Source organism: Schistocerca americana, chromosome 5, assembly GCF_021461395.2.
Source record: "Schistocerca americana isolate TAMUIC-IGC-003095 chromosome 5, iqSchAmer2.1, whole genome shotgun sequence".
In the NCBI taxonomy this organism is placed as follows: Eukaryota; Metazoa; Arthropoda; class Insecta; order Orthoptera; family Acrididae; genus Schistocerca; species Schistocerca americana.
The window spans coordinates 467,767,093-467,793,524 of NC_060123.1; the positions used below are offsets into that span (position 1 = coordinate 467,767,093).

Genomic DNA, 26,432 nt, shown 5'->3' on the forward strand with positions numbered 1-26,432 from the left:
TTAACTAGTGTAAGGTCAGAAATTCCTTTGAGTTAACAAATTGGATGAAGTAAGGGACAATTTCTGGAAACTGCTGTTGAATTGTGTACGACTAAGGTGACAGCTCAGAGGTGACTCGGACTGCCATAGCGCTCAGACATTGATGCCGTGCTGTTTCCATGTCTCAGCGTGTTGCTTCATGTATTCTCCCGTCGGGTGGAACTTGGCCTTCAGCTTGGTCCATTCTGCAGGGCACTTTTCTGTGATGTGCTTCAGGACCTTGACAGCCCTCTCGAGGTGGCTAGGCGTGCAGTCCCCGCATCCCGTCGCGAACACTTTCGGCAGCCTGCCTGTAGCAATGTGACAGAAATTCATGTGAAGAAGTTTCATAGCAAACGATGCAAACAGTGTTTAAGGCGGCAAGATTTAGGCATTTTACGTTTAATATTCTTGTAGAAATATATTTACAGTGCACCAACGGATTATTAACCATTTCACTGGCAGATATTCGCTAGCACCAAGTACTGACAATAGATGTAGGATGACTAATAGGACCGTGCACCGAAAGAAAAGGAAAAGAGGAGCACATGTTCCCGTGTAAACTGCTATCACCTAAAGGCGAATAGAAAGAGCCTTGAAATGTTCTGCAGGGTTGGACGTTTATTGCCATGACAGAGGAAAGGGCTTGACGGTGGCGATCTATGACGCTCCTTTGAGCTGTCAGAGTATTTGGGTAAAATCTAGTATATTGCTAGATTTCGGCCTTACCTGCCTGATGAAACTCAAGTGAGAGATTTTGATGACCAGATCATTTCACATCCCACTCATAGAAACGCATTGCTTTGTGATGATTGTGAATACGTGTATGTTATACAATTTTTTCGTTGGAGGCTACATCGTACATGTACTGGGGCACATATCTTACTACAGTTTGTTAGTGATACACAAATGAATTGCACTAACAAGCCATTTGTTGCAATCCATTTGATGCAGAAAGCATCGTGCCCACACTTTTGATCACAAACCAGCATGTCCAAGAGCTAGGCATATTAATATTACGGTTGCTATTATAGTTATGTGCAACCATTCTGGTCTAGAATAAAATATTGGGTAGGAGAATGTGTGGAATTTTTCTCAACAACTTTCAGTTTCTGGTCCTTCTGATAAATCCGTTTTTTACTTCTTCTGAAGAACTGGTGGAGCTGCACTTGACGGCTTTCTGATTTATCGGTTCAAAATCCAAGAGTATTGCAGAGCACGACACGAAATTTCCAATGTGAAAGAACAGTAAGTTACTACAAATGCATGAAATATGGTAAATACGTCTGCAAAGCATCATCTGATTAGGCTGATGTCGATCTGGTGCTGTGATTAGTGGAATCTGCGGAGGAATAAAAAACGGTGCCTCTTGAAGGTATGGTATAACATCTCCTAGGCAACTATACAGAATGTGTTTACTAACGACCGGCACGGTATGGCCAATCTGAATATGAGAACGATGCGCCATATTCCGGGAGACTATCATTCAGGCGAAGATCCTTAGCTACCAGGCAAACGGGAACAGAGCTTTGACGATGATGAACAATGGAAGGCACGAGAGAAAGGGAGGCCTAGCTGCCGCACTTACTTTTGATCTCCTTTCCCTTGGTGGTGCACTTTCCGTCGTCTGCATCGAGCATGCACTGGATGTAGGATTTCAAGAGGCGGTCGTTGTTGAGGATCTCGGCCACGTCCAAATTGTCCAGCTTGTCTTGGGCGAATCAGCAACGGCGGCGATGAGGCCACAGTAGAAGATCAGGTTTCTCGCCATGGTTACAGCTGTGCTCCACCGAGACTGCGGGGTGCGGTGTCGGGTGAGCCCCATTTATACCGCCACTCTTGCGTATGAATACAGGTAGCTAGGTACCGGGGCAACGAGATGGGGCGCCTTTGGGAAGAAGTAGCGTTCACACCCGCGACAGTGAGAAACCTGCGTGGATTTTGTTCAAATCCCACGACCTTGAATAGCCTGTTCTCGCTGGATTATTTCACCAGCATCCTGTAATTGGGAGCTAGCAGAATAATCGACGCTTGTAATGACCAATACAGATATCATCTCTAGTCCGTGGAATGCACTGAGATTTCGACCTTTTCGATTCATACCAAAAAGATAAACAAAATATTCTCTGTTAACAAAAAAATTAAAAATTCTGGAATAACATTCTGATAAAATACACGTATTAATATGATTTACTTCTGTTGATCAATATGGAAAAAATCACCAGACAAGGTAGTGGACGATCTTTCCCGGGCCATTGATCCTGAATCAAATACGTACATACCAATGCCTATATTCGACTCAGTCTGCCAACGTACAGACAGGGACTAATGTCAGTCTGAGGAACTTTCGTAACTGAAATACGTCTTATTAAGAGTAACCAAAAAATCGCTTTATTTCTTAATGCAGCAAAACATATTTCCGTTTTTAGTATTGTTTCATAAGACAAATAAAAATGTGAGTGCAAATTTACATGAAAAACTGAAAAACTAACTTTTTATTTATCGTCTTGCTGGGCTGTGTTATCAACAATGTCGCAGTTCGTCCTGTTTTTCTTAATGTGGTCTATATATAACAAGGAAGAGAAAAGAAGTTAGCGACTATCAGCTTTTCTGCAATGATACTTGTCTGAAATTTGAAACTATTCTAAAAGTTTTCAGGTATATCTTCAGGTTTTTGAATTTCTTTTTTATACGTCATCGTTTCGGCTACGTAATGTTATCACTGATAAAGCACCCCTTTCATTTATTTTCAGTTACTTGTGCTGTGAAAAACGCGTCTTACACCGTTCATTTTATAGTAAATATTTCTGTAAGAAACGCTTGCTACAAAGCGAGATCCAACGAAACTAAAAAACCGTCAAAGTTGCACAGAAATTTGTTTTTATTTAAATGGACCTTCCTGGTCCATTATGCAGCAGTATCCAGGCTAACAGCCACGCATGCAACACTAGAGGTCCTCATACAAGCAGTATACAGCGCTCAGGCATTCACGCAAGCACTGTGGTCAGCGTACACAGACTTTGCTTTTACAGTAAGATTTGCGTGGATGGTTTGATAGCGAGCTACAAAGAGTTCGAACCTGGTCACCTTATAAATAGAAAACAAACGTAGGTGCAACTTTGACAGTTTTGTAACTTCATTGAAGCACAGTAAGTTGATGCCTCCTGCCATCCAGCCTTTTGGAAGTACGTAAAGCGAGATATGTTAGTATTCTCCTTCGAGTTACAAATAGTATTTTACAAGTATTGCCATATCTTATCATAAACGGTTCTAGATGTGTTTCACATCATTTCCATGTTTTTCGCTAGCTCATACGATTCATCATCTTATGAACTATGAAATGAGAACATACTTCAGTCAGACGAATTTTTCTGCAAAAATAACTTATTTTGTGTACTTCTCTTAGAAACTATAAAGTATGTTCTCACCATTTATTTTGATTAAATGAAACTCCCTAAGACTCAGACTCTTGTGACAGACCATTGTGACAGATGCCACTTGCCTCTGTATCAGTGTCTCTCCGTCTGCTGAGCGCTAGAGAACGTTATGCAATAACCTGTAGAGGCTATCTAGAACTACCGTCCAAGAGTCGCACTGTATGAGAAATATTCTCGCAGTATTGGTAGGGTGAACAGTCTCTTTTGGGGACATAGAAAGGAGATTTAAGGGAATCAGTACGATTAATAAAGATTTTTACATTACATTACATTTATCGTTTTCCATGGATCCCTTGGAGAGAAGTCTCTGCGATGTGGAAAGAGTCAAAGGTTTTCGTTTTTTTTTTTACTCAGATACATGTATATTGTGCAATTCTAATGCAGACGGAGCTATGAGCTATAATCCCTGTGGAATGTCCGCCCCGGTAGCTGAGTGGTCAGCGTGACAGACTGTCAATCCTAAGGGCCCGGGTTCGATTCCCGGCTGGGTCGGAAACTTTCTCCGCTCAGGGACTGGGTGTTGTGTTGTCCTAATCATCATCATTTCATCCCCATCGACGCGCAGGTCGCCGAAGTGGCGTCAAATCGAAAGACCTGCACCAGGCGAACGGTCTACCCGACGGGAGGCCCTAGCTACACGACATTTCCATTTATTTCCATCCCTGTGAAGGTTCATCGATGGAGTGGAAGGATTTGGCCAACAGTAAGTTCTTTAATTCACTCTGAAACCGATCTTTATCCCTTACATGACCTTTGATATGCTCTGGTAAGTTACTGAATATATGAGTACCTACGTATTTGTCACGTTTTTGTACTAGTATTAATCTTTTATAGACCCTATAGTTTGTTTTCGCTTTGGGCATTATAATCATGTTTTGCGCCGTTTTGTGCAAAAAGAGACAAGTTGCAAATGACAAAGAACATCTATGAGTATATATACTGAGACGTAGTTAGAATACCAAGGTTGTTAAAGAGGTCTCTGCATAATGATCTAGGACTGACAGCAGATATAATTCTAATGACTCGTTTCTGAATTTTGAAGATGTTCTCTATGTGTGTGGAGTTTCCCCGGAAGATGATTCCATAACTCATTAGTGAATCGAGGTACGCCGAATAAACTAACTTCTTCATTTTTAAATCACCTATTTTGCTATCATGCATACTGCAAATGTAGCTGAACTAATGCGTTTAATTAAGTCTAAAGTGTGAGTTTTCCAATTTAGGTTGTGGTCAATTTCTAGCCCTAAACGTTTGACAGTGTCAACAGCTTCAAATTCACTGTTTGAATACATTATACTTGTAGGGTTAGGTATTCTTTGTAAGGTACTAAACTGTGTGCACTGGGTCTTGTCAAAATTCAGTGACAATCCATTTGCTGTGAACCAACCGATTTTAGTTACAAATATTTCATTAGCTGATTGCTCAGTGTGATCATAGGTACTTTTTTATACCAATGCTTCTATCATCGGCAAATAAGCGAAATTTGCATTTTGTGACACTGCATACAGAAGGTCATTATACGTAATAGGAACAACAAGGGATCTAAAATAGAGCCCTGGGGCACTCCTTGTCAGATTGTTTCATGTTTTGAATGACTATTGTTATGTGGTAAGCCTGATACAGACACACACTGTTTTCTATGTAACAGATAGGATAAGAACCACGAGCCTGCTACTCCTGTTATCCCATAATATTTAAATATTGTATAAGGATATCATGCTTAACACAATCAAAAGCTTTAGCCAGATCACAGAATATTCGAAGTGGTAATAACTTTTGATTTATTGATTCTAGTATATCATCTGTAAAAGTGAATATAGCTTGATCAGTTGATAATTCTTTCCGAAATACGAACACACTGTGAATGAGAATGTTTTTCGGTACTAAGTGTTTATAAAGTCTATTATACATAACCCATTCAAACACTTTTGAAAATTTTGCCAATAATGAAATGGGACAGAAGTTTTGCATTGATGATTTGTCTCCTTTTTGTGTAGTGGTTTGACAATAGCATATTTAAGCCTATCTGACAATGTACCACAGTGGAGGGATTCATTACATAAGTTACTCAGTATATCAGAAAGTTATGAGGAGCAACATTTAATTAAGGTAGTGCTAATTTCGTCATAACCACTTGAACATTTGTTTTTAAGAGAGCTAATAATATTAGAAATCTGTTTCGGTGAGATAGGATATGGTTGAATTTTGTCAAACGTCTGCAGAAATATTTTTTTTTTATATTTTAAGCTGTCTTCTGAGGAACTGTGCAAACCTTAATTGTCTGCTACTGAAAGGCAAAAGTTGTTGAAACTGTCTGCAATTTTGGAGGTATCACTAATCATCTCATTATTTACATTTAACATAATTTCCTCATGTGCCTGAATAGTTTTTCCTGTTCCACTTCTTGCTATGTTCCATATAGTTTTTATCTTGTTATTAGAGGCATTTATTTTTTCTTGAAAATAAATACATTTTCAGGTCTGATCACTTTGTTTAGAATTTTACAATATAATTAGTAATGTGATTTAGCTCTGTAGTCATCGTTTTCCCTTGACATTAAGTACAGCCTTCGTTTTTGTTTTGCAAGTTACTTTTATTCCATTTACAAGGTTTTGATTACTTTCTTGGGCAGCAGTTTTCAGTGTGACGTATGACTGTGTGAGAGAAACAGTTTTATTTTTCATTTGTCCCAAGTGAATTGTATATATCTTTCCAGTCTGTATTCCTCAAACAGTTTTTTTATACCTTCAATTCCTGTTTCATTTGTTATTCTTATAGTTTCCCACTTCCTGTTATTAGTTGAATCAGATCCCACTATATTAAATGTAAGCAACTTTGCATCATGATGTGAAAGGCCATTAAATATTGTATTTATACTATGATTTGCTATTGTCGTAGTATCTATGAAAATGTTATCAACAGTAGTGCTGCTGGTACCAATAACCCTGGTTGGGAACTGTACTAAGGGAATGAGATTATAAGAATTGGTAAGAGACGCTAGTATTGATCATGAGCAACTATCCTCCAGAAAATTTAAATTAGAAGTAAAGAAGTTTAATACTGCATCAAACTGTTTAGTGAATAGCTGTAAATTACCAGTTGGAGCCCCCTATATTGTGACTATATTTATTTTTCTTTTATGTGTTTCTACTTGTGTGGCACATGCTTCAAAATTCTGATAAAAACAGAATTAAAGAATGACAAACTTTTTATAATAGAGACCCTTTCTAATGTAAGTGGCAACTCATCGTTCTCCATCTCTTTTCTACAATACTTTGAAGCTAAAGTATACCCTTCCATATTAAACAATTCAATTTCACTACCTAAATGATGTTCAGAAATACAAATAATATCAACAGGACTTGTAGACTGTAGCTCATCTAAACAGATATGAAAATCATTAATTTTGTTTTTTACACCTCTGATATAGAGTGATGTAGTAAGTTTACTGTTACTTTAATTAGTACTATATGTTGATGTAAACAGCATGTACCAAACTGAGCAAGTGCGTCGCACTACGGAATGTAGAAATCAGGTATGTGCGACGTTGAGAAACTCTGTTGACTTTTTTATCTTTTCACATTTTTATTTATTTATTTATTTTATTGCCTCTTCATGTCTCCTCTCCCTATTTATACAGGGTGGTCCGTTGATAGTGACCAAACCAAATATCGCACGAAATAAGCATCAAACGAAAAAACTACAAAGAACGAAACTCGTCTAGCTTGAAGGGAGAAACCAGATGGCGCTATGGTTGGCCCGCTAGGTGGCGCTGCCATTGGTCAAACGGACATCAACTGCGTTTATTTGAATAGGAACCCCAATTTTTATTAAATATTGGTGTAGTACGTAAAGAAATATGAATGTTTTAGATGGACCACTTTCTTCTCTTTGTGATAGATGGCGCTGTAATAGTGGCAAACGTATAAGTACGTGGTATCACGTAACATTCTGCCAGTGCGGACGGTATTTGTTTCGTGTTGTTTCGTGATACATTACCCGTGTTAAAATGGACCGTTTACCAATTACGGAAATGGTCGATATCGTGTTGATGTATGGCTATTGTGATCAAAATGCCCAACGGGCGTGTGCTATGCGTGCTACTCGATATCTACATTTACATCTACATATATATTCCGCTAGCCACCAAGCGGTGTGTGGCGGAGGGCACAATTCGCGCGAAAGTCATATTCCCCCCACCCGCCCCCCCTCCCCCCCTGTTCCACTCGCGGATCGCGTGAGGGAAAAACGGCTGTCTGAACGCCTCATTAAGAGCTCTTATTTCCCTTACCTTTGAATGATGATCATTACGCGATTTGAAAGTTGGTGGTAACAATATATGCTCTACATCCTCGGCGAAGATTGGATTTCGGGATTTAGTGAACAGCCCCTTCTGTTTAGCGCGTCGTCTATCTGCAGGTGTGTCCTACTTCAAACTTTCAATGAGATTTGTAACGCTCTCGCTATGGCTAAATGTACCAGTCACGAATCTTGCCACTCTTCTTTGGACCTTCTCAAACTCTTGAATCAGACCCAACTGGTAAGGGTCGCATACAGACGAACAATACTCTAAGACTGGACGAACTAATGTTTTGTAAGCTATTTCCTTTGTTGAAGGACTGCATCGCTTCAGGATTCTACCAATAAACCGCAGTCTCGAGTTCGTCTTACCCATTACTTGTGTAATCTGATCAATCCCTTTGATATCATTTCGAATAGTCACACCCAGATACTTGACTGATGTTACCGCTTCTAAAGACTGATCATTTATTTTGTACTCGTACATTAATGGGGATTTTCGCCTTGTTATACGCAGTAGGTTACACTAAGTATTTTTGAGAGATAACTGCCAGTCATTACACCACGCATTTATTTTCTGCAAATCCTCATTGATTTGTCCACAACTTTCCTGGACGACATCATCCAAATGTCCGGACCGTTCGCGGGATAGTTACGTTAATTAAGGAAACAGGAAGTGTTCAGCCAAATGTGAAACTTCAACCACGATCTGCAACAAATGATGATGCCCAAATAGGTGTTTTAGTTGCTGTCGGGGCTAATCCGCACATCAGTAGCAGACAAATTCCGCCAGAATCGGGAATCTCAAAAACGTCGGTGTTGATAATGCTACATCAACATCGATTGCACCCGTATCATATTTCTATGCACCAGGACGTCGTGTACAGTTCTGCTACTGGGCGCAAGAGAAATTACGAGACGATGACAGATTTTTTGCACGAGTTCTATTTAGCGACGAAGCGTCATTCACCAACAGAGGTAACGTAAACCGGCGTAATATGCACTATTGGGCAACGGAAAATCCACGATGGCTGCGACAAGTGGAACATCAGCGACCTTGGCGGGATAATGTATGGTGCGGCATCATGGGAGGAAGGATAATTGGCCCCCAATTTATGGATGGCAATCTAAATGGTGCAATGTATGCTGATTTTTTGCATAATGTTCTACCGATGTTACTACAAGATGTTTCACTGAATAACAGAATGGCAATGTACTTCCAACATGATGGATATCCGGCACATAGCTCGCGTGCGGTTGAAGTGGTGTTGAATAGGATATCTCATGACAGGTGGATTGGTCGTCGAAGCACCATACCATGGCCACCACGTTCACCGGATCTGACGTCCCCGGATTTCTTTCTGTGGGGAAAGTTGAAGGATATTTGCTATCGTGATCCACCGACAACGCCTGGTAACATACGTCATCGTATTGTCAATGCATGTGCGAACATTACGGAAGGCGAACTGCTCGCTGTTGAGAGGAGTGTCATTACACGTATTGCCAAATGCATTGAGGTTGACGGACATCATTTTGAGCATTTATGGCTTTAATCTGGTTTTTAAAGGTAATAACGCTGTAACAGCATGTGTTCTCAGAAATGATAAGTTCACAAAGGTACATGTGTTTACATAGGAACAACCGAAATAAAATTTTCAAACGTACCTACGTTCTGTATTTTAATTTAATAAACCTACCTATTACCAACTGTTCATCTACAATTGTGAGCAGTATGTTTGTGACTATTACAGCGCCATCTATCACAAAGCGAAAAAAGGTGGTTCAACTAAAACATTCATATTTCTTATAAATTACACGAATATGAAATAAAAAATGGGGGTTCTACCTCTGGTAGCGCCATCTAGCGAGGCAATTAGAGCGCCATCTGGTTTCCCCCTTCAATCTAGACAAGTTTCGTTCTTTGTAGTTTTTTCGTTTGACGCTTATTTCGTGATATATTTGGCCCCATCACGATCAATGGACCACCCTGCATAATATGTCATATTTTTCAACTTTTTACTTTAATTTGTACATGTTTTGACTGATTACGCAAATATATCTGAGGTTAGTGATTGAAATTACGTTGTTTTTATTTTATAGCAATAAAATATTATTATGTAATGGCAAAATAGGAATTGTACATGAACTGGCAGAGGTAAAATCGCAACACTAGGAAAGAATTAACGCAGAGTGATGAAATTTTTGAAATACGTTTGTCTAGTTAAGTGATTAACTTTGCATGAAAACAGGTACAAGTCAGCGCGAGATAAATCGACGCAAATGTGATATGCTGGTACCAGGCAGAACCAGCAGTAATCAGAAAATATTACAGCCCTCGAACCTGCCCTCCTATGACCTCTCACTTGACACCACTGACGTTCCAAGTATCACTGATTTGGAGTTAGTGGAATGCACGCTACAGGGCATCTGTCACAGAGCAAAATGTTGCCAAATTCTGCATAGATTGCTGCTGCAGGTGCAGTATGTTGCGCCAGAGCCATACACAGAAAACGATTGCCTTGTCTCTCCACAGAGCCGCGTAGCAATCCATAGCCCGATCTTCTTCCGATCGTACTTTCTTGTGACTACCGCTGCCAGCATTTATGTACTGTGGCTGCATTCGCTGCATTCATGTCAAGTCTTTCTGAAATATCACGGAAGAAACATTCGTATTCTTGTAGCCCTGTAAGACGACTACGGTCAAACCCAGTGACATACCGATTATTGTGTCTTTCTTGCCTTAAAGGTATTCTTTACGAACATCAACTCACCACGCCCAGTCTCTAAGATAAGTAACGTCAACGATCGCTACAGCGTGTGTTGAAAACAAACCTGTTTTGCAGCCCTTTAGTGGCGCCACTACGCCACTATCATGGGACTGGCGTGTAACTTAAATAGGTATCATCTTTCAGATGTGGAAACGCGGCTACCAAGTTTCGTTTCTGTCGCACAACTTCTTCTTTCTGTTGCGATATACAGGATGTAAGTTTTAAGTTGATAAACCAGAATAACTTGAAAAATAAGCTTCATACGATAGAATGTGTATGATCGAAGTTACTATTTTGGAGGGGGACATCTGCTGGTGCTAAAATTAGTCCGCCACCCCAGCCCCCTTGGGGTGGGGTCGGAGGCAACTTTAAAATTTCAAATGGGAACCTCCATATCTGTTGCAGAATCAGATTCGACATAAAAAACTACGTACATTTTGTCTTAAACATTTCTTTTGATTCTTGGTAGTTGGCACTGTAATGCAAGAAAATCCATTTTCTCATTTTTGGGTGGAAAATGTTTACGGATAAATAAAGAATATTTATTTTCTTGGTAAATTTTGATTCTCTTAAACTAAAACTCTCCTTCTCTCCCCATAGGGTGGGGTCTGAGAGAAAGAAATTAGAGTTTTACAAATGTTGACCCAAATATAAATTTTTTCCTCAGATTCAGATAAGTTTTGCTTGTTTCGTTGTCATGAGGCCACACAACTTTTAATTATCAAACAAATCATCTGACTAGCTAATGAACTAACTAAACATCCTACTTACTATCGAGTAAACTCATTAACTAACAGAGTAAACAAAATAAAAGACTGACTGAGGAAAAGACTAACCCACTCGCTAACTAAAGATGCACGTAGTCCCCTTTAAGATTTGGTGGTTCTGAAAAGGACCGATTGGTTTCGTTTTATTGTTAATTATTTGCAAATACTTGCAAGTAAATGAATTTCTGGGTGCTTGTTTCTACTGAGTCCCTCGCCTCTCACTTTCGGCCTGCTTGTTGTCCGTAAATCCCTTGCATCTCACCGTATTATGAAATAAAATTTTCAAAATGATGACCTCCAACTTAGATGCATTTATTGACTCGTGCTGTAAATCCCTGTACACACGTTGATAACATGTGTGGAGTAATTGCAGCGCAATCATCTCTTATTTTTTTGCATCATGTTTTCGCGAGTAGTAGGCGTTTCCTGAAAAACGGTATCTTTTAGATAACCCCATAAGAAAACATATGGCGAGTTAAGGTCAGGCGATCTCATGGGCCAATTCACAGAACCGGCCCTGCCGATCCAGCGACCATGGTAAAGTCGATTTAGTACATGGCGCGCTACTAATGAATAATGCGCTGGACAACCATCTTATTGAAACCACATGTTTTGTCGAAGTTCGATGCTCAGGTCTTCAAGTATATCTGGCAGTTCATTTTCAAATAGGTTTCGATATTTGTTGCCATTCAAATTACCATCGATAAAATATGGACCGATCACTTTATTGCCAATTATACCATACCAAACGCCGGCCGGAGTAGTCGAGCGGTTCTAGGCGCTACAGTCTGGAGCCGCGAGACCGCTACGGTCGCAGTTTCGAAACCTGCCTCGGGCATGGATGTTTGTGATGTACTTAGGTTAGTTAGGTTTAAGTAGTTCTAAGCTTGCGACTATTACAGCGCCATCTATCACAAAGCGAAACAAGTGGTCCAAATAAAACATTCATATTTCTTTACGTACTACAGGAATATGCAATAGAAAAGGAGGTTCCTATTTTTAAAAAAACGCAGTTGATATCCGTTTGACTATGGCAGCGCCATCTAGCGGGCCAACCACAGCGCCGTCTGGTTTCCACCTTGAAGGTAGACGAGTTTCGTTCTTTGTAGTTTTTCCGTTTGATGCTTATTTCGTGAGATATTAGGCCGGGTCACTATCAATGGGCTACCCTGTATATACATGAGAAGTTATTTAAATAGCTCACAAACTCATATTCAAACGGTATCGACAGAAATTGCAATGTACAATTTGTCTTCCAATCAATGAATCTGTGAAGTATCGGTACAGATTCACCACGCAGCTGACAAGGAAAAGAAAGAGGTACATGTCGCTACCAAGGCATAAAGCCTTATTAAATTTCATTGCGTGTACTCAGTAGGACAGTAGACAGTAAATATGAATCGCAGGCAGGTACTTGGATAATATACGCACTTTTCAGCATTTGAAAGCAGATGTGTAGAAATAGGCAAATCGCTACTTTGATTATAAGTGTTGGCCCTATTCATCGATGTTGCAGGTATGGGTGAAACATGGCTGAACAAAGAGTGAAAAAGAAAGCGGTCAGCCTGCAGAGACGACAGATCGTGAAGATTGAACTGTAGTCAAAAGGGCACTTAGAATCCCCGATTCATCATTATCATCAAAAATGGTTCAAATGGCTCTGAGGACTATGCGACTTAACTTCTGACGTCATCAGTCGCCTAGAACTTAGAACTAATTAAACCTAACTAACCTGAGGACATCACACACATCCACGCCCGAGGAAAGATTCGAACCTGCTACCGTAGAGGTCGCTCGGCTCTAGACTGTAGCGCCTAGAACTGCACGGCCAATCCGGCAGGCATCATTATCATCAAACCCACAGGCTACTGGTAATGCAGTTCCGACAAGGACTATTAAGAGACGAGTCATAAAAAGAGGGTTTAGCTCATAGTGCCTATTGCACCGACTATTGTTGACCTCTGTGCACCAACAAGCTGATGTGTTGGGCACATTCGGGCTAAAATGTGGCTGGACAAAAATTGTTTACAGGGACGAATCCCGTTTCAAACTGAATCTCGACAATCATCAAAGGTATGTCTGGTGGCACCCTAGACAGAAGTGGGACACCAGCCTGACTGTCACCCACCATACAACCTGACACACAGAGGTAGTTTTCTGGGGTGCCATTTCGTTTCAAGGCAGGACCCCTATGGCTGTCATGTGCTGCACCCCTACAGCACAGCAGTACATCGAGTACATTGTTAGCCCCATCACGTTGCCCTTCATGGCACACCATCATACGTTTCAGCAAGATAACGTCCACCCGCAAACGATGAGAATTTTTACTGCTTGTCATCGTGCTTGCTAACAAGTTCGTCCATCAAATCTATCAATGAGTGCCAAGTCGAATAGCTGATTGTATAACACCCAGGGATGTACCAGCGCATTACTGACTTATCTACTTTTTCTGAAGTTGTAATCATTACAATATACATCACAACTGTTGATTCCTTCCCAGTGCGTCGATTTTTGTGTTTGTGTACGTATATTCCTGAACATTTTATGTATCAATACCGATAATAGATGTAAAACTATATGCATTTGTATTGGCTAATGGAGTGAAATGAAGGATTAATGAGAAAAATGAACGCTGGTCAGGCGATATTTAATAGCAACAACCATTTTAAATTAGATTCTGAAAAAGAGGGATCCATAGAGGAAGAAAAACAGTGATTACCGTCCTCTACTAAAAATATTATAATATATCTGTACAAACTGGCGTTTATTTCATTCATCCGTTAGTCCATCCCCTCCTGCCCCTGCACATCTCCACCAATTCCTCTCTTTGTCCACCTCTTCCTCATTCCACCACTCCCTGTTCATCTCCTCCTGCCAATCTCTCTCTCCATCTCCTCCTCCCCCTCCGTCTGTCAATCTGCCCTTCACCCCTCTATCCATCTGGTCTATCCCTCTTTGTCCACCTCTTCCATGTCCCTCTTCCTCCATAGCCTATGTCTGCCCATCTCCTGATTCCCCCTCCTTTCCAACCTCCACCATCCTCTCCCTGTTCATCTCCACTCCTTTCCTTTCTGTCTCCTCCTCATCTGTTTCTCTGTACATCTCCTCCCGTTCCCTTTCTCTGTCCACTTCTTCCTCCCCTCTCTCTGTTCATCACTGCCTCCCCAAACTCTCTGCCCATTCCTTCTTTCACTGTCTCTGGCCATAATGTCTTGTTTTCTTTGTCTGTCACCTCCTCCTCTCTCCTCGCACTCTGCATTTCCACTCCCCTGTTTCTGCTTAACTCTTTCTCCTGTTTTCCGTCCCTGTCAATTCCTCGTCCTCGCTTTTTGTCCCTCTCCTCGTCCTACCTTCGCTCTTGAACTTCTCTCTTTCTGTTGGTATTACCCCTACAGTAGTATTTCCCATATTGTAATTAATATTTATACCCAATTTAATTGGTATCGTTCAGTGGGCATTTCCTACATGCACACACATGAAATACAATTCACACACAATTGATTTGTTTCACGTGTATTTATTCACGTATTTCGTATATATGCCTAGCGAATTCCGCCCGTGATATTAATTTTTATGCAGCTGAAAGTTTACGATGCGTTATCTCCTGAACTATTTGTTGTACAAAGATGTAATTTTCCATGTACATCCAGTGCCATACGTATGTAATTTTGCATGTACATCCAGTGCCATACGTATGTAATTTTGCATGTACATCCAGTGTCATACATGGCTACCGTCTGCGATTTCTGTTCTGAATGCTGTCATAGTATAGAAGCAACAAATTTTAAGTCAAGCATGTAAGCGCAGTCTCTCACGCATGTTGATGTTTATGGCGTCATATATCCTGAACGATGTGTCGTACAATGACACATTTCTCTAGGTACACTGAGCGGCATATGCTCATATTGTCCTCGAAATACGTTGCCACTAGTGTTAGCGCCAAGCAGTACTGAATTAAACCTTCTTGCATGCTGCAGCAGTATTATTCCCACATCTAAGTATATGAAAGAGGATATAAAATGTAGACTGGCAATGGCAAGGAAAGCGTTTCTCAAGAAGAGAAATTTGTTAAAATCGAGTATAGATTTAAGTGTCAGGAAGTCGTTTCTGAAAGTATTTGTATGGAGTGTAGCCACGTATGGAAGTGAAACATGGACGATAACTAGTTTGGACAAGAAGAGAATAGAAGCTTTCGAAATGTGGTGCTACAGAAGAATGCTGAAGATAAGGTGGGTAGATCACGTAACTAATGAGGAGGTATTGAACAGGATTGGGGAGAAGAGAAGTTTGTGGCACAACTTGACTAGAAGAAGGGATCGGTTGGTAGGACATGTTTTGAGGCATCAAGGGATCACAAATTTAGCATTGGAGGGCACTGTGGAGGGTAAAAATCGTAGAGGGAGACCAAGAGATGAATACACTAAGCAGATTCAGAAGGATGTAGGTTGCAGTAGGTACTGGGAGATGAAGAAGCTTGCACAGGATAGAGTAGCATGGTGAGCTGCATCAAACCAGTCTCAGGGCTGAAGACCACAACAACAACAACAAGTATATGAAGTCATATCTACTGAACTGTTAGTTACGCAATAATATATTGCGGTAGGTACAGTCAGCGGTGGATGTGGATTGTGCTGTGTTGCGAATGGAGTTAGTAGCAACGAAGTAATAAATTTAAAAGCCTTGTATGATGTATAAGTTTTTCACGTATCTCTGTATTTATGACGTCTTATCTAGTGAATGAAGCGACACACAGTGATATGTTTTTCTGGTACATTCACTAGTGAGTGTGAGTACTATCTGCAAAATATGTCACGAATATAGGTAGTAGCGAAGAAGTAATAAAATAAAAGTGATGGTTGATGTGGATATTTCATTCCGTGAACAGCGAAAATGTAGTCTGCAATGAACTTTTTGTCTTTTATAACTTTGTGTGGCTCGCCAACGAGCCATAGTTTCGTACAGCTTTGATTTTATGTATACATATCGTTGCAAAGCTCTAAGTGCTCTCACTCACAGATACTGGTTGACTGAAGTGAGAGTAGCCCCTCGTCGTGGGCTACACTGCACTTTCACACCCTGGCCCACCACACTGATACGTAGCTGCTTCTTGCACCTAAGTAATTCTTTCCAGATTGCAAATGACACGTGTACCAGGACTGGTTTACGATTACATTTGGAATATACATACTTACATTTGTATACACGTACATTCCTATAATTTCTATGGTTGTGACTATGTTCTGGAATGGTTTCAGAGCATGTTACCACTCTTTTACTTTATTTATTTGCACGTTGTGTGCTTGAAAACAGTCTGAGGAAAACACTGCGACTATTTGTTCAATAACCCACATTAGCATTATATTGAATGGTTCCCTTACATTTGAGAAATATTCCATAATAAATCGCAGCGGCCTTTCGTGAGCCCTTTCGTTTGCAATTTCGTGGTGTCCTACCTGTGAACCTAAGTCTGCCACCTGCTTTACCTGCAACAGAGTCTACGTGGTCATTCTATTAAAATTTCCCCCTAGATTTTACACCCCATTATTGGGATACCTGCATTCCGTTGTGACTCGTGATGCACCGTTCGACGTTGTGTTTAGTAACAGTATGACAGTTCTTATTGAAATTTCAGTCTTTGCACCACTTTTAAGTCTTATCAGTAATTGACTGGACGTTTGTGGGCCTTCCAACTACACGGCATGCTTTTTCGTTCTATGGAATTTACGGTTTGTCATGGTTAACCAACGGGCTACCTTTGTCATAAATTCTGTGAAGAATCTAACATGCATTGTATCCTAGGCTACTCCCACTAGAAGTCATTGAATCTGTACAGCAATTACAGTACGTGAGTACACACCTTGTGGCTAGAGAAACCATAAGTTTCCTTTAGAATATGCTTACGAGATGATAGTACTTCTGATATCCGTGTTCTCCTCACGATCATAAACTTACACAATAATAGAATCATGTACTTCACCCGAAAAACGGAACAATTATTTCTCCTTTACAGCTTTAGTTTTTGACCCACATTTGTGTAATGAAGGCACTACAACGACATAAGTTCCAGATTAACTCAGGAACGTACAAGCGTTAGCTGGACTAATACTTGTACATGCCTTAGTTAGATTCAAATGTGTCGTTATAATTACATTCTATCTACGTGACTACTTATAACGCACCGGCGACAGCAGCACTGCCAGTTGAAATCCAGATATTCAACGAAATAAAAAGGACAGATGATATTACGACGCATACGGTCCATCTTTCTATCCTTAGTTTATGTCAGAAATGTCTGATACAAATCCCGTTTTTCGATATTTCACTATCAACAAACTTTTATTTAGCCCATATTTTAACCAACTACAGTCGTATCACCTTCCATCTATTCTGTTTCGTGATAAACTTTCGCTCCACACATGTATTACACGAAGTAACCTCGATAGTCTCTTTTGCATTTCTTTGTCTTTTCCTTCCAGTTGAGCTCCAGCTCACGACTGCTCTGTATTCCGACAAGTTCACTATTCCTGAGTGTCTCGTTACCCTCCAGCTTCCAGATGTTAATATAGAAGGGAGTTTTTTATGTAGCCTATGTTTCAGGTAAATATTTCAACTTTCACTCTATCTGCCCATCTCATGGGAGGCTACTGGTATTTCATACCGTTGTAACTCGACTTGAAAACCTTTTGTTTGCCTGTGTTAGTCGTTTTCTATTTTCCCCTTCCGTACGTCAGCCGTATCGCGTAATCTTGCTTTTTCATGTTTCAGAATACTTTTGTGTTATCCAGTACCGTGTCTATCCTAATTTTGATATTCACTATGTCGGTAGTCTTTCTAGTACTATACAAAATTGCTTTCGAGATAAGTTTGCTTATTGTTGAACGTAATTTGGTTTTCAGTCAGTCTCATTCAACAGACATATTGTTCCTCCCTTACTGCCGAGTTTACATAATCTTTGAACTTTCTCTTTGCTACCTGCTCTTCATGCACTTTTATTGTGACGAAGGCACGTGAGAAAAGAAATTGAGTAGATGCTGAGACCACAGAGTAATTATGCACCACTCGTTTACCTTACTGTGGTCCCGGACAGGCACCCTTATTGTCAACATAAAAGGGTTGAACAGAAACCGCTACGACAAATATACATTTCACGGAGAAAGGGGGAAATAAAGAAAAATATAGCGTAGAGTTTACTTCTCTCCAGCGTCAGCAGAGTAACAAGCAGTAGTTACCTTCTTAATTGTAACTAATATAAAACTGCTTGTAACGAACTGGCTAGTGTGAAAACGGTGTTCAGTGCTAATGGCTATTACTGCAAAGGGGCGAGATGCAGTTTATCAGTGTCAAAAGAAACATCAAGTGTGCAGGACGACTATTCCACGCTGAGAGTTTCGTATATACGAAAACACTGAACATTATGAACTTATTTTCTTGGTAGCAAGTACGGCTACTGCCCTTATGGTGACTCTCCCACGCAATAGGTGCAGAAAGGTTGAAAACATTATTTCACAGATTTTCCCCAAAGCACATAAGCGGTTCGCCGCCGAGATGTGGTACTTCGTTAAGCATTATTTACTCCCTGACATGTACTACAACAAGAATTTTTTGACTTATATTTAGGGAACACCCTGTACATGGTACAATTATTGTTTTGATGGTGCGCATTTCGGATGGTTTTTTCTTAATTTTACCTCTTCCCCGTTTTTTTAATTGAGAGGTTATTGTGTATGTCGGTAGTTCACAACGTTTCTGACTTCGTTACCTGCGAGTGAGATCAGACATTAGCTAGTAACCGACACGCACTCTCTGAACCGTACCCCAGTCATTTTCAACATTACCACGTAACTAAAGTTTAGAATGAAAAGGAGTTTTCTCTGCACGCTTATACATTTCTTTAAAATGGTGAAAGTTAAATGATATATAGTTTTGTAGGTGTTTTATTAAACCATTCAATAATGAGATAAAGAAACAATTGGTACTGCGTATTTGTAACAGCTTTACGTAATGTTAAAGTGAAACAGTTCAGTTCATCAAGCGAGGAATCTTGTACCCATGGGAGGCGTACATGCAGTGTCGTATGTGGCTACCGTCTGTGAATTCTGTTCTGAGTACTCTCATAGTATAGAAGTATTAAATTTAAACGTCATGCATGATACAGCAGTTTATCAAGCATGTTGGTGTTATGAACTGTATGTCGTACAATGACACATTTCTCTAGCTACACTGAGCGGCATATGTAGTTATTCAACGCAAAATGCGTTGCCACTAATGTTTGTGACAAAGAAGTACCGAATTAAAACTTCATGCATGACGTAGCCGTATTTTTCTCGCATCTAAGTGTATGAAGTCGTATCTCCTGAAATGATACAATGTACAGTAATATATTATCGAAGGTACAGTCAGCGGCAGAGTTGGATACTGTCTGCGAAATGTATTGCGAATACAGTTAGTAACAACGAAGGAATATATTTTAAAGTCTTGCATGATGTAGCAATCTTTCGTTCATCTCAGTGTTTATGACGTCTTACCTAGTCATTAAGTATTGTAAAATGATAAGGTTTTCTGGTACATTCGGTAGTGTATGTAAATGCTGTCTGCAAAATATGTCATGAATATAGTTAGTAGTAAAAAAAAAAATTAAAATGGCATGCTTCATGCGGCTGTTTCTTTAAGTGATTTGCAAAAATGTAATAATATATGTACTTTTTCCCATTTATAATTTTGTAGGGCTCGGCAGGGAGTCAATTGAATTTATGTATACACACTGTTACAAATCATTATGTGCTCTGATTCTGAGGTACTGGCTGACTACAGTAAAAGGAGCTTCTCGGCGTGGGCCACACTGCATTTTCACTCCCTGGCCCAACCCACTGATAGGTGGCTGGTTCTTCCATTATGTAATTCTTTCTAGATCGTAAATGATACTTGCACCAAGACCGACTTAGGATTATTTTTGGAATATACGTACTTACCTATGTACATACATAAAATTTTATAATTTTTATGGGTTTGATTATGTTGTGGAACGGTATCAGAGCAGGTTACTACTCTGTCTCTGCAGTGTTACTCAAAACTGATTTGACTTTATTTATTTACATTTTGTGTGCTTGAAAACAGACTGAGAAAAACACTGGGACTATTTCTTCAATAGCCTACGTTAGTATTATTTTTTATGCATACACTCGAGCAATATTCTAGAATAAATTGCTGGAGTCTTTTGTGAGAACTTTTGTTTGTAGTTTCATAGTGTCCTACCAGTTAACCGAAATCTGCCACTTGCTTTAGGCCGGCCGGTGTGGCGGAGCGATTCTAGGCGCTTAAGTCTGGAACCGCGCAAGCCTTAGATTCGCAGGTTCGAATCCTGCCTCAGGCATGATTGTGTGTGATGTCCTTAGGTTAGTTAGGTTTAAGTAGCTCTAAGTTCTAGGGGACTGACGACCTCAAATTTTAAGTCCCTTAGTGCTCAGAGCCATTTGAACCAACTTGTTTTAGCTACAACCGAGTCTACGTGATCATCCCACTACATTTCGACGCAAGGTGTTGTCAATCTTTGCAACAGTTTTAAGGCTTTTTAGAATCTGACTGCTAATTTGTGCTACTCCCGACTACTTGCATCCAAGTGTCCTCCCACTAGAAGTCGTTTAATCTGTACAGCAAGAAGAATACGTGACTACACACCATGTGGCTGAAAAGCCCACAAGTTTCCGTTAGAATTTACTTACGATATTATAGTACCTCTGAAATCGGCGTTCTTCTCACGATCATCATTAAGCCCATAATAGAAGCATTATTTCACTTGTAAGATTGAACTATTACTTCTTTAATATAAGACACATGGAGCCGCAAATGTCCTGAAATACCTCAAAGGTGGATTTCAAATATAGGACATGTGACATCACCACACGTCAACACATGTCACCTCCCCTCACGTGTAGTGGTTGAACCAAATGGTCACACTGGCGTGGATCTGGTCCCAAGTACGCGACGTAAGTGTGGAGAGCTCTGGGTTTGAGTTTATGTCAGCAGGTTGTATTTTATTCATTGCCTCGGAAAGCTAAGTATTCACGTTGAGGTAAGATTTATTACTTTCTCCAGGTCTCGAACTCTCCACTGGTTTATTGAAAAGTACAAAACAACAAGATCCCTACTCATTGCGTCACAAGTACACGAGTACTTGGTTCGCAATTACGTCGTTAACAGTACGTCTTCTTTACTAAATAATGTCTATAAACAAAGAAAGAAGTGTCAAAAGAAAACAGAAATAAAATAAAATCAAATTTTACCTGATTACAAGGAGGACAATAACATAAACTTGTGAATTTACAAGAGATCATAGTTACAAATGGTGTTTCACTTTTGCCCTGTTTGTTCGAAAACCTGCTCTGCATCGGTCATTCCTCCTTCTGGCCAAAGCCCAACCGCTGCAGATATGGCGAGGCACGACATCTCGTAACGTCATATATTCAACATTTATCGGTCAATTTTGTCATATACTCCGACTTTTGCGACCTTATCTGTTTTATATCAAATGACTTATCTCAGTGGCATCTATGTCGCTTCGGGCGTTTTCAAACATTAATTTATTTATTTATTTTTTTATTTTATTTATTTATTTATTGTTCCGTGGGACCACATTTAGGAGAAGTCTCCATGGTCATGGAACGAGTCAATACATGAAATTATAACACGATTGTAGAAACACATAAAATGAAACAAGTCGTTAGTTTAAATAAAGAAAATCAAGAATGTAACACTGGAATTTGCTTAATTTTTTATCTCTTCCAGGAGCTCCTCGACAGAATAGAAGGAGTGAGCCATGAGGAAACTCTTCAGTTTAGACTTAAAAGTGTTTGGGCTACTGCTAAGATTTTTGAGTTCTTGTGGTAGCTTATTGAAAATGGATGCAGCAGAATACTGCACTCCTTTCTGCACAAGAGTCAAGGAAGTGCATTCCACATGCAGATTTGATTTCTGCCTAGTATTAACTGAGTGAAAGCTGCTAACTCTTGGGAATAAGCTAATATTGCTAACAACAAACGACATTAAAGAAAATACATACTGTGAGGGCAATGTCAAAATTCCCAGACTATTGAATAGGGGTCGACAAGAGGTTTTCGAACTTACACCATACATAGCTCGAACAGCCCGTTTTTGAGCCAAAAATACCCTTTTTGAATCAGAAGAATTACCCCAAAAAATAATACCATATGACATAAGCGTATGAAAATATGCGAAGTATACTACTTTTCGTGTTGAAATGTCACTTATTTCAGATACTGTTCTAATGGTAAATAAAGCGGCATTTAGTTTCTGAACAAGATCCTGAACATGGGCTTTCCACAACAGCTTACTATCTATCCGTATGCCTAGGAACTTGAACTGTTCCGTCTCGCTTATAACATGCCCATTCTGTCTGATTAAAATGTCAGTTCTTGTTGAATTGTGGGTTAGAAACTGTAAAAACTGAGTCTTACTGTGATTTAGCATCAAATTATTTTCCACAAGCCACGAACTTACTTCATGAACTACATTATTTGATAATGTTTCAATATTACACACAAGATCCTTCACTACCAAGGTGGTGTCATCAGCAAACAGAAATATTTTTGAATCACCTGTAATACTAGAAGGCATATCATTTACATAAATAAGGAACAGCAGTGGCCCCAGCACCGACCCTTGGGGAACGCCCCATTTAACAGTGCCCCATTGGGACTGAACATCATTACCACTCTCAATATTGCGGAGGATTACCTTCTGCTTTCTGTTCTTAAAGTAGGAGGCGAACCAATTGTAAGCTACTCCCCTTACTCCATAATGTTCCAACTTCTGCAGTAATATTTTGTGGTCAACACAGTCAAAAGCCTTCGCTAAATCAAAGAAAACACCTAACGTTCTCAACCTTTTATTTAATCCATCCAAAACCTCACAGAGAAAAGAGAATATAGCATTTTCAGTTGTTAAGCCATTTCTAAAACCAAACTGTACATTTGACAGCAAATTATGTGAATTTAAATGCTGCAGTAACCTTGTATATACAAGCCTCTCGATAACTTTAGCAAACACCGATGGCATAGAAATAGGTCTATAATTGTCAACATTATCCCTGTCTCCCTTTTTATAAAGTGGCTTCACTACCGAGTACTTTAATCGGTCAGGAAACCGACCACTGCTAAAGGAAAAGTTACAGATATGGCTAAGTACTGAGCTAATATACGTGGAACAATACTTCAGTATTCTGCTAGATACCCCGTCATATCCATGAGAGTTCTTGGTCTTTAGTGATTTAATTATTAACTCAATCTCCCTCTTGTCAGTATCATGGAGGAGCATTTCAGGTAACAGTCTCGGAACACTTTTTTCTAAGAGCGCTATATGATTCCCTGTTGGGACTAGGTTTCCATTTAGTTCACCTGCTATATTCAGAAAGTGATTATTAAGTACTGTACATATATGCGACTTATCAGCAACACGGACATCCCCACTACGCACTGATTCTATATCCTCGACCTGTCTCTGCAGACCAGCCACTTCCTTTACGACTGACCATATGGTTTTAATTTTATCCTGAGACTTAGCTATTCTATCTGCATACCACATACTTTTTGCCTTCCTAATAACTTTTTTAAGCACCTTACAATACTGTTTGTAATGGGCCGCTGCATTTAGATTTTGACTGTTTCTAACGTTTTGATATAATTGCCACTTTGTTCTACAAGATATTCTTATCCCTTTAGTCAGCCACCCAGGCTGCCTGTTTGTGCTAGTACCCTGTTTTAAACGTTCTAACGGAAAGCAACTTTCAAAGAGCACGAGAAAAGTCTTGAGGAAAGCATTATATTTATCGTCTACTGTATCAGCACTATAAACATCTTGCCAATCTTGTTCCTTGATAAGGTTTACAAAAGTCTGTACAGCAACTGGATCAGCTTTCCTAAAAAGTTGGTAACTATATTTAACATGTGTTGAAGCACAAAAATCTTTTAGACTTAAAATTTGTGCATCATGATCTGAAAGGCCATTCACCTTTTTGCTAACAGAATGCCCTTCTAATAATGACGAATGAACAAAAATATTGTCTATGGTTGTTCTACTGTTCCCTTGCACTCTCGTTGGAAAGAATACGGTTTGCATAAGATTATATGAATTAAGGAGGTCTACCAGCATCCTTTTCCTTGCACAATCACTTATACAATTAATATTGAAGTCACCACATATAACTAACTTTTTGTATTTCCTATAAAGTGAACCAAGAACCTCCTCTAGCTTTAGCAAAAATGTTGTGAAATCGGAGTCTGGGGATCTATAAATAACAACAGTAAGAAGTTTAGCTCCACTAATCAGAATCACAACGCCCTGTCGGAGGCTCGAGTCCTTCCTTGGGCATGGATAATTGCCACTTTGTTCTACAAGATATTCTTATCCCTTTAGTCAGCCACCCAGGCTGCCTGCTGGATGTGCGTGTTGTCCATAGCCTAAGTTAGTTTAAGTTAGATTAAGTAGGGGAGAGTGGGAATGGTTCAGACAAATTTCAGATTTTATTTTTTAGATTTTTTGTTTTAATTTTGTTTCAATTGGGAAAATTATGATATTATACTTCAATTAGTTGTGCACTTTTCTATGGTACTGACGCTTTGATTAACCACATATATCTCCCAAAATTAAAATATTTGTTTAATGCTGCAAAGTGAATCAATGTTCCCCACATAGGGGAAAGTTAATACTAGCGAGAGGAAAGTTGATACAAATGTATAAATAATAAGCTAACTGACATTAAGGTAGCAAATAATCACTCAATAGATAATCGAAAACCTTTATTAAGCAAAATATAGTACAAAGGTAACGTAAGACATATTATTAACTTATTTTAAGCACACAGATGATGAGATTGTGTCCATAACCTACTCAGAATCACTGATTACGAAGTCAGATGTACAGTGAATACAAGTGTACATCTTACAGTCTTTACCACACTCTATATGGGCCCATCCTTTGCAAGAAATGCACTATATCCAGTCCTGACCTGTCTTGGATTCGGAGAATGGCTCCAAACATATGAGACACAGGCATCGTTCTCTTCTTCAGACTCTGATGCAACCTTTATTTTATTCTTTGGGACGCATTTCTTTTTCTTCACCTTGTTCTTCTCCTTAGTCTATCATTTTAAAAAGCCTTTTTTTGGCGTTTTATGACTTGGCTGCCATTTTAGCTTCATTTTCTTTGGCTTCCTCTTCCAGTCTCTCCTTTACTGGTGTGCTAGTAAGGATAGCGGATTTTAAAGGTTTCTTCCTTTTTTGATATTTTTTCGCTCTCCAGCTTTAGGGTAGGGGCGGATGTTTTCAGAGCTTACAGTGAATACACCTAGAGAAACATACTAACTTGTAGATGGAACTGCAGTTGTAGTCCCAATTCGGTTCACTTTGGACTGTAGACCATCAGCGTTGCTTGTCCCAGCCTGAGAAGTCTTGACAGTGCTGTCTTGTGAAGTCATCTCTCTATCCGTGACTGCACTGGACAAGAAGTCCTGATCAGTAACCACTTCTCTGTTGTATGGCGCGATTCCTGTTGCTTGAAATCCAGATATAATATTTGTAGGATTTATTGCTCTAGGTAGTGCCATCTTTACTATGCCAGGAAATTCGTAGATTGTTACAGTTTTCCTGGATTGTTGATCATCCAGTCCTCGACTGAAGCGAAGTAAAATTTCTTGAAAGGCCCATAAACTGACCTGTCAAGCGGTTGCAGGTGGTGGGAAGTGTGCGGGGGAAACGACAACGTGACGATACCATTTTCTTTTCAGAATTTGAGCACTTCAATAGATAAATGTGATACATTGTTATCGAAAACCAACAAGCAGGGATTGCCTTTGGTAGATCTTACGTGGCCGTGAAAATGTTTAATGAACTTCAAGAACGGTTCAGATGTGATCCATCCGGATGGGTAGGAAGTTCCAATACATCCTGGTGGTCAGTTAATGATGGAGTGATCCTTGAAGAATACTCTTGGAAATATCAACATCGGACGAACTGAGTTGCCGATGCCACTGACAACCAATACCATAGTGACAGTCTGCCCCCTTTCCGCTGACGTAGCTTTCCCTACTTGGCGTACTCCTTTCTTAGCAACGATTTTGTTTGCAAACCGGT

The 26,432-nt window shown here is 39.7% G+C and overlaps 1 protein-coding gene across 1 annotated transcript; it reads right to left on the bottom strand.

Annotated features, from left to right (window-relative positions):
* Positions 1-132: 132 nt before the first annotated feature.
* Positions 133-25,906, bottom strand: LOC124616448 (ejaculatory bulb-specific protein 3-like). Its single transcript, XM_047144757.1, has 3 exons — positions 25,666-25,906; positions 1,607-1,729; positions 133-329 (listed from the first exon to the last, which is right to left on the bottom strand). Exons 1-3 carry the CDS (start codon positions 25,904-25,906, stop codon positions 133-135), a joined length of 561 nt encoding a protein of 186 aa, XP_047000713.1.
* Between the last annotated feature and the right edge of the window lie 526 nt (positions 25,907-26,432).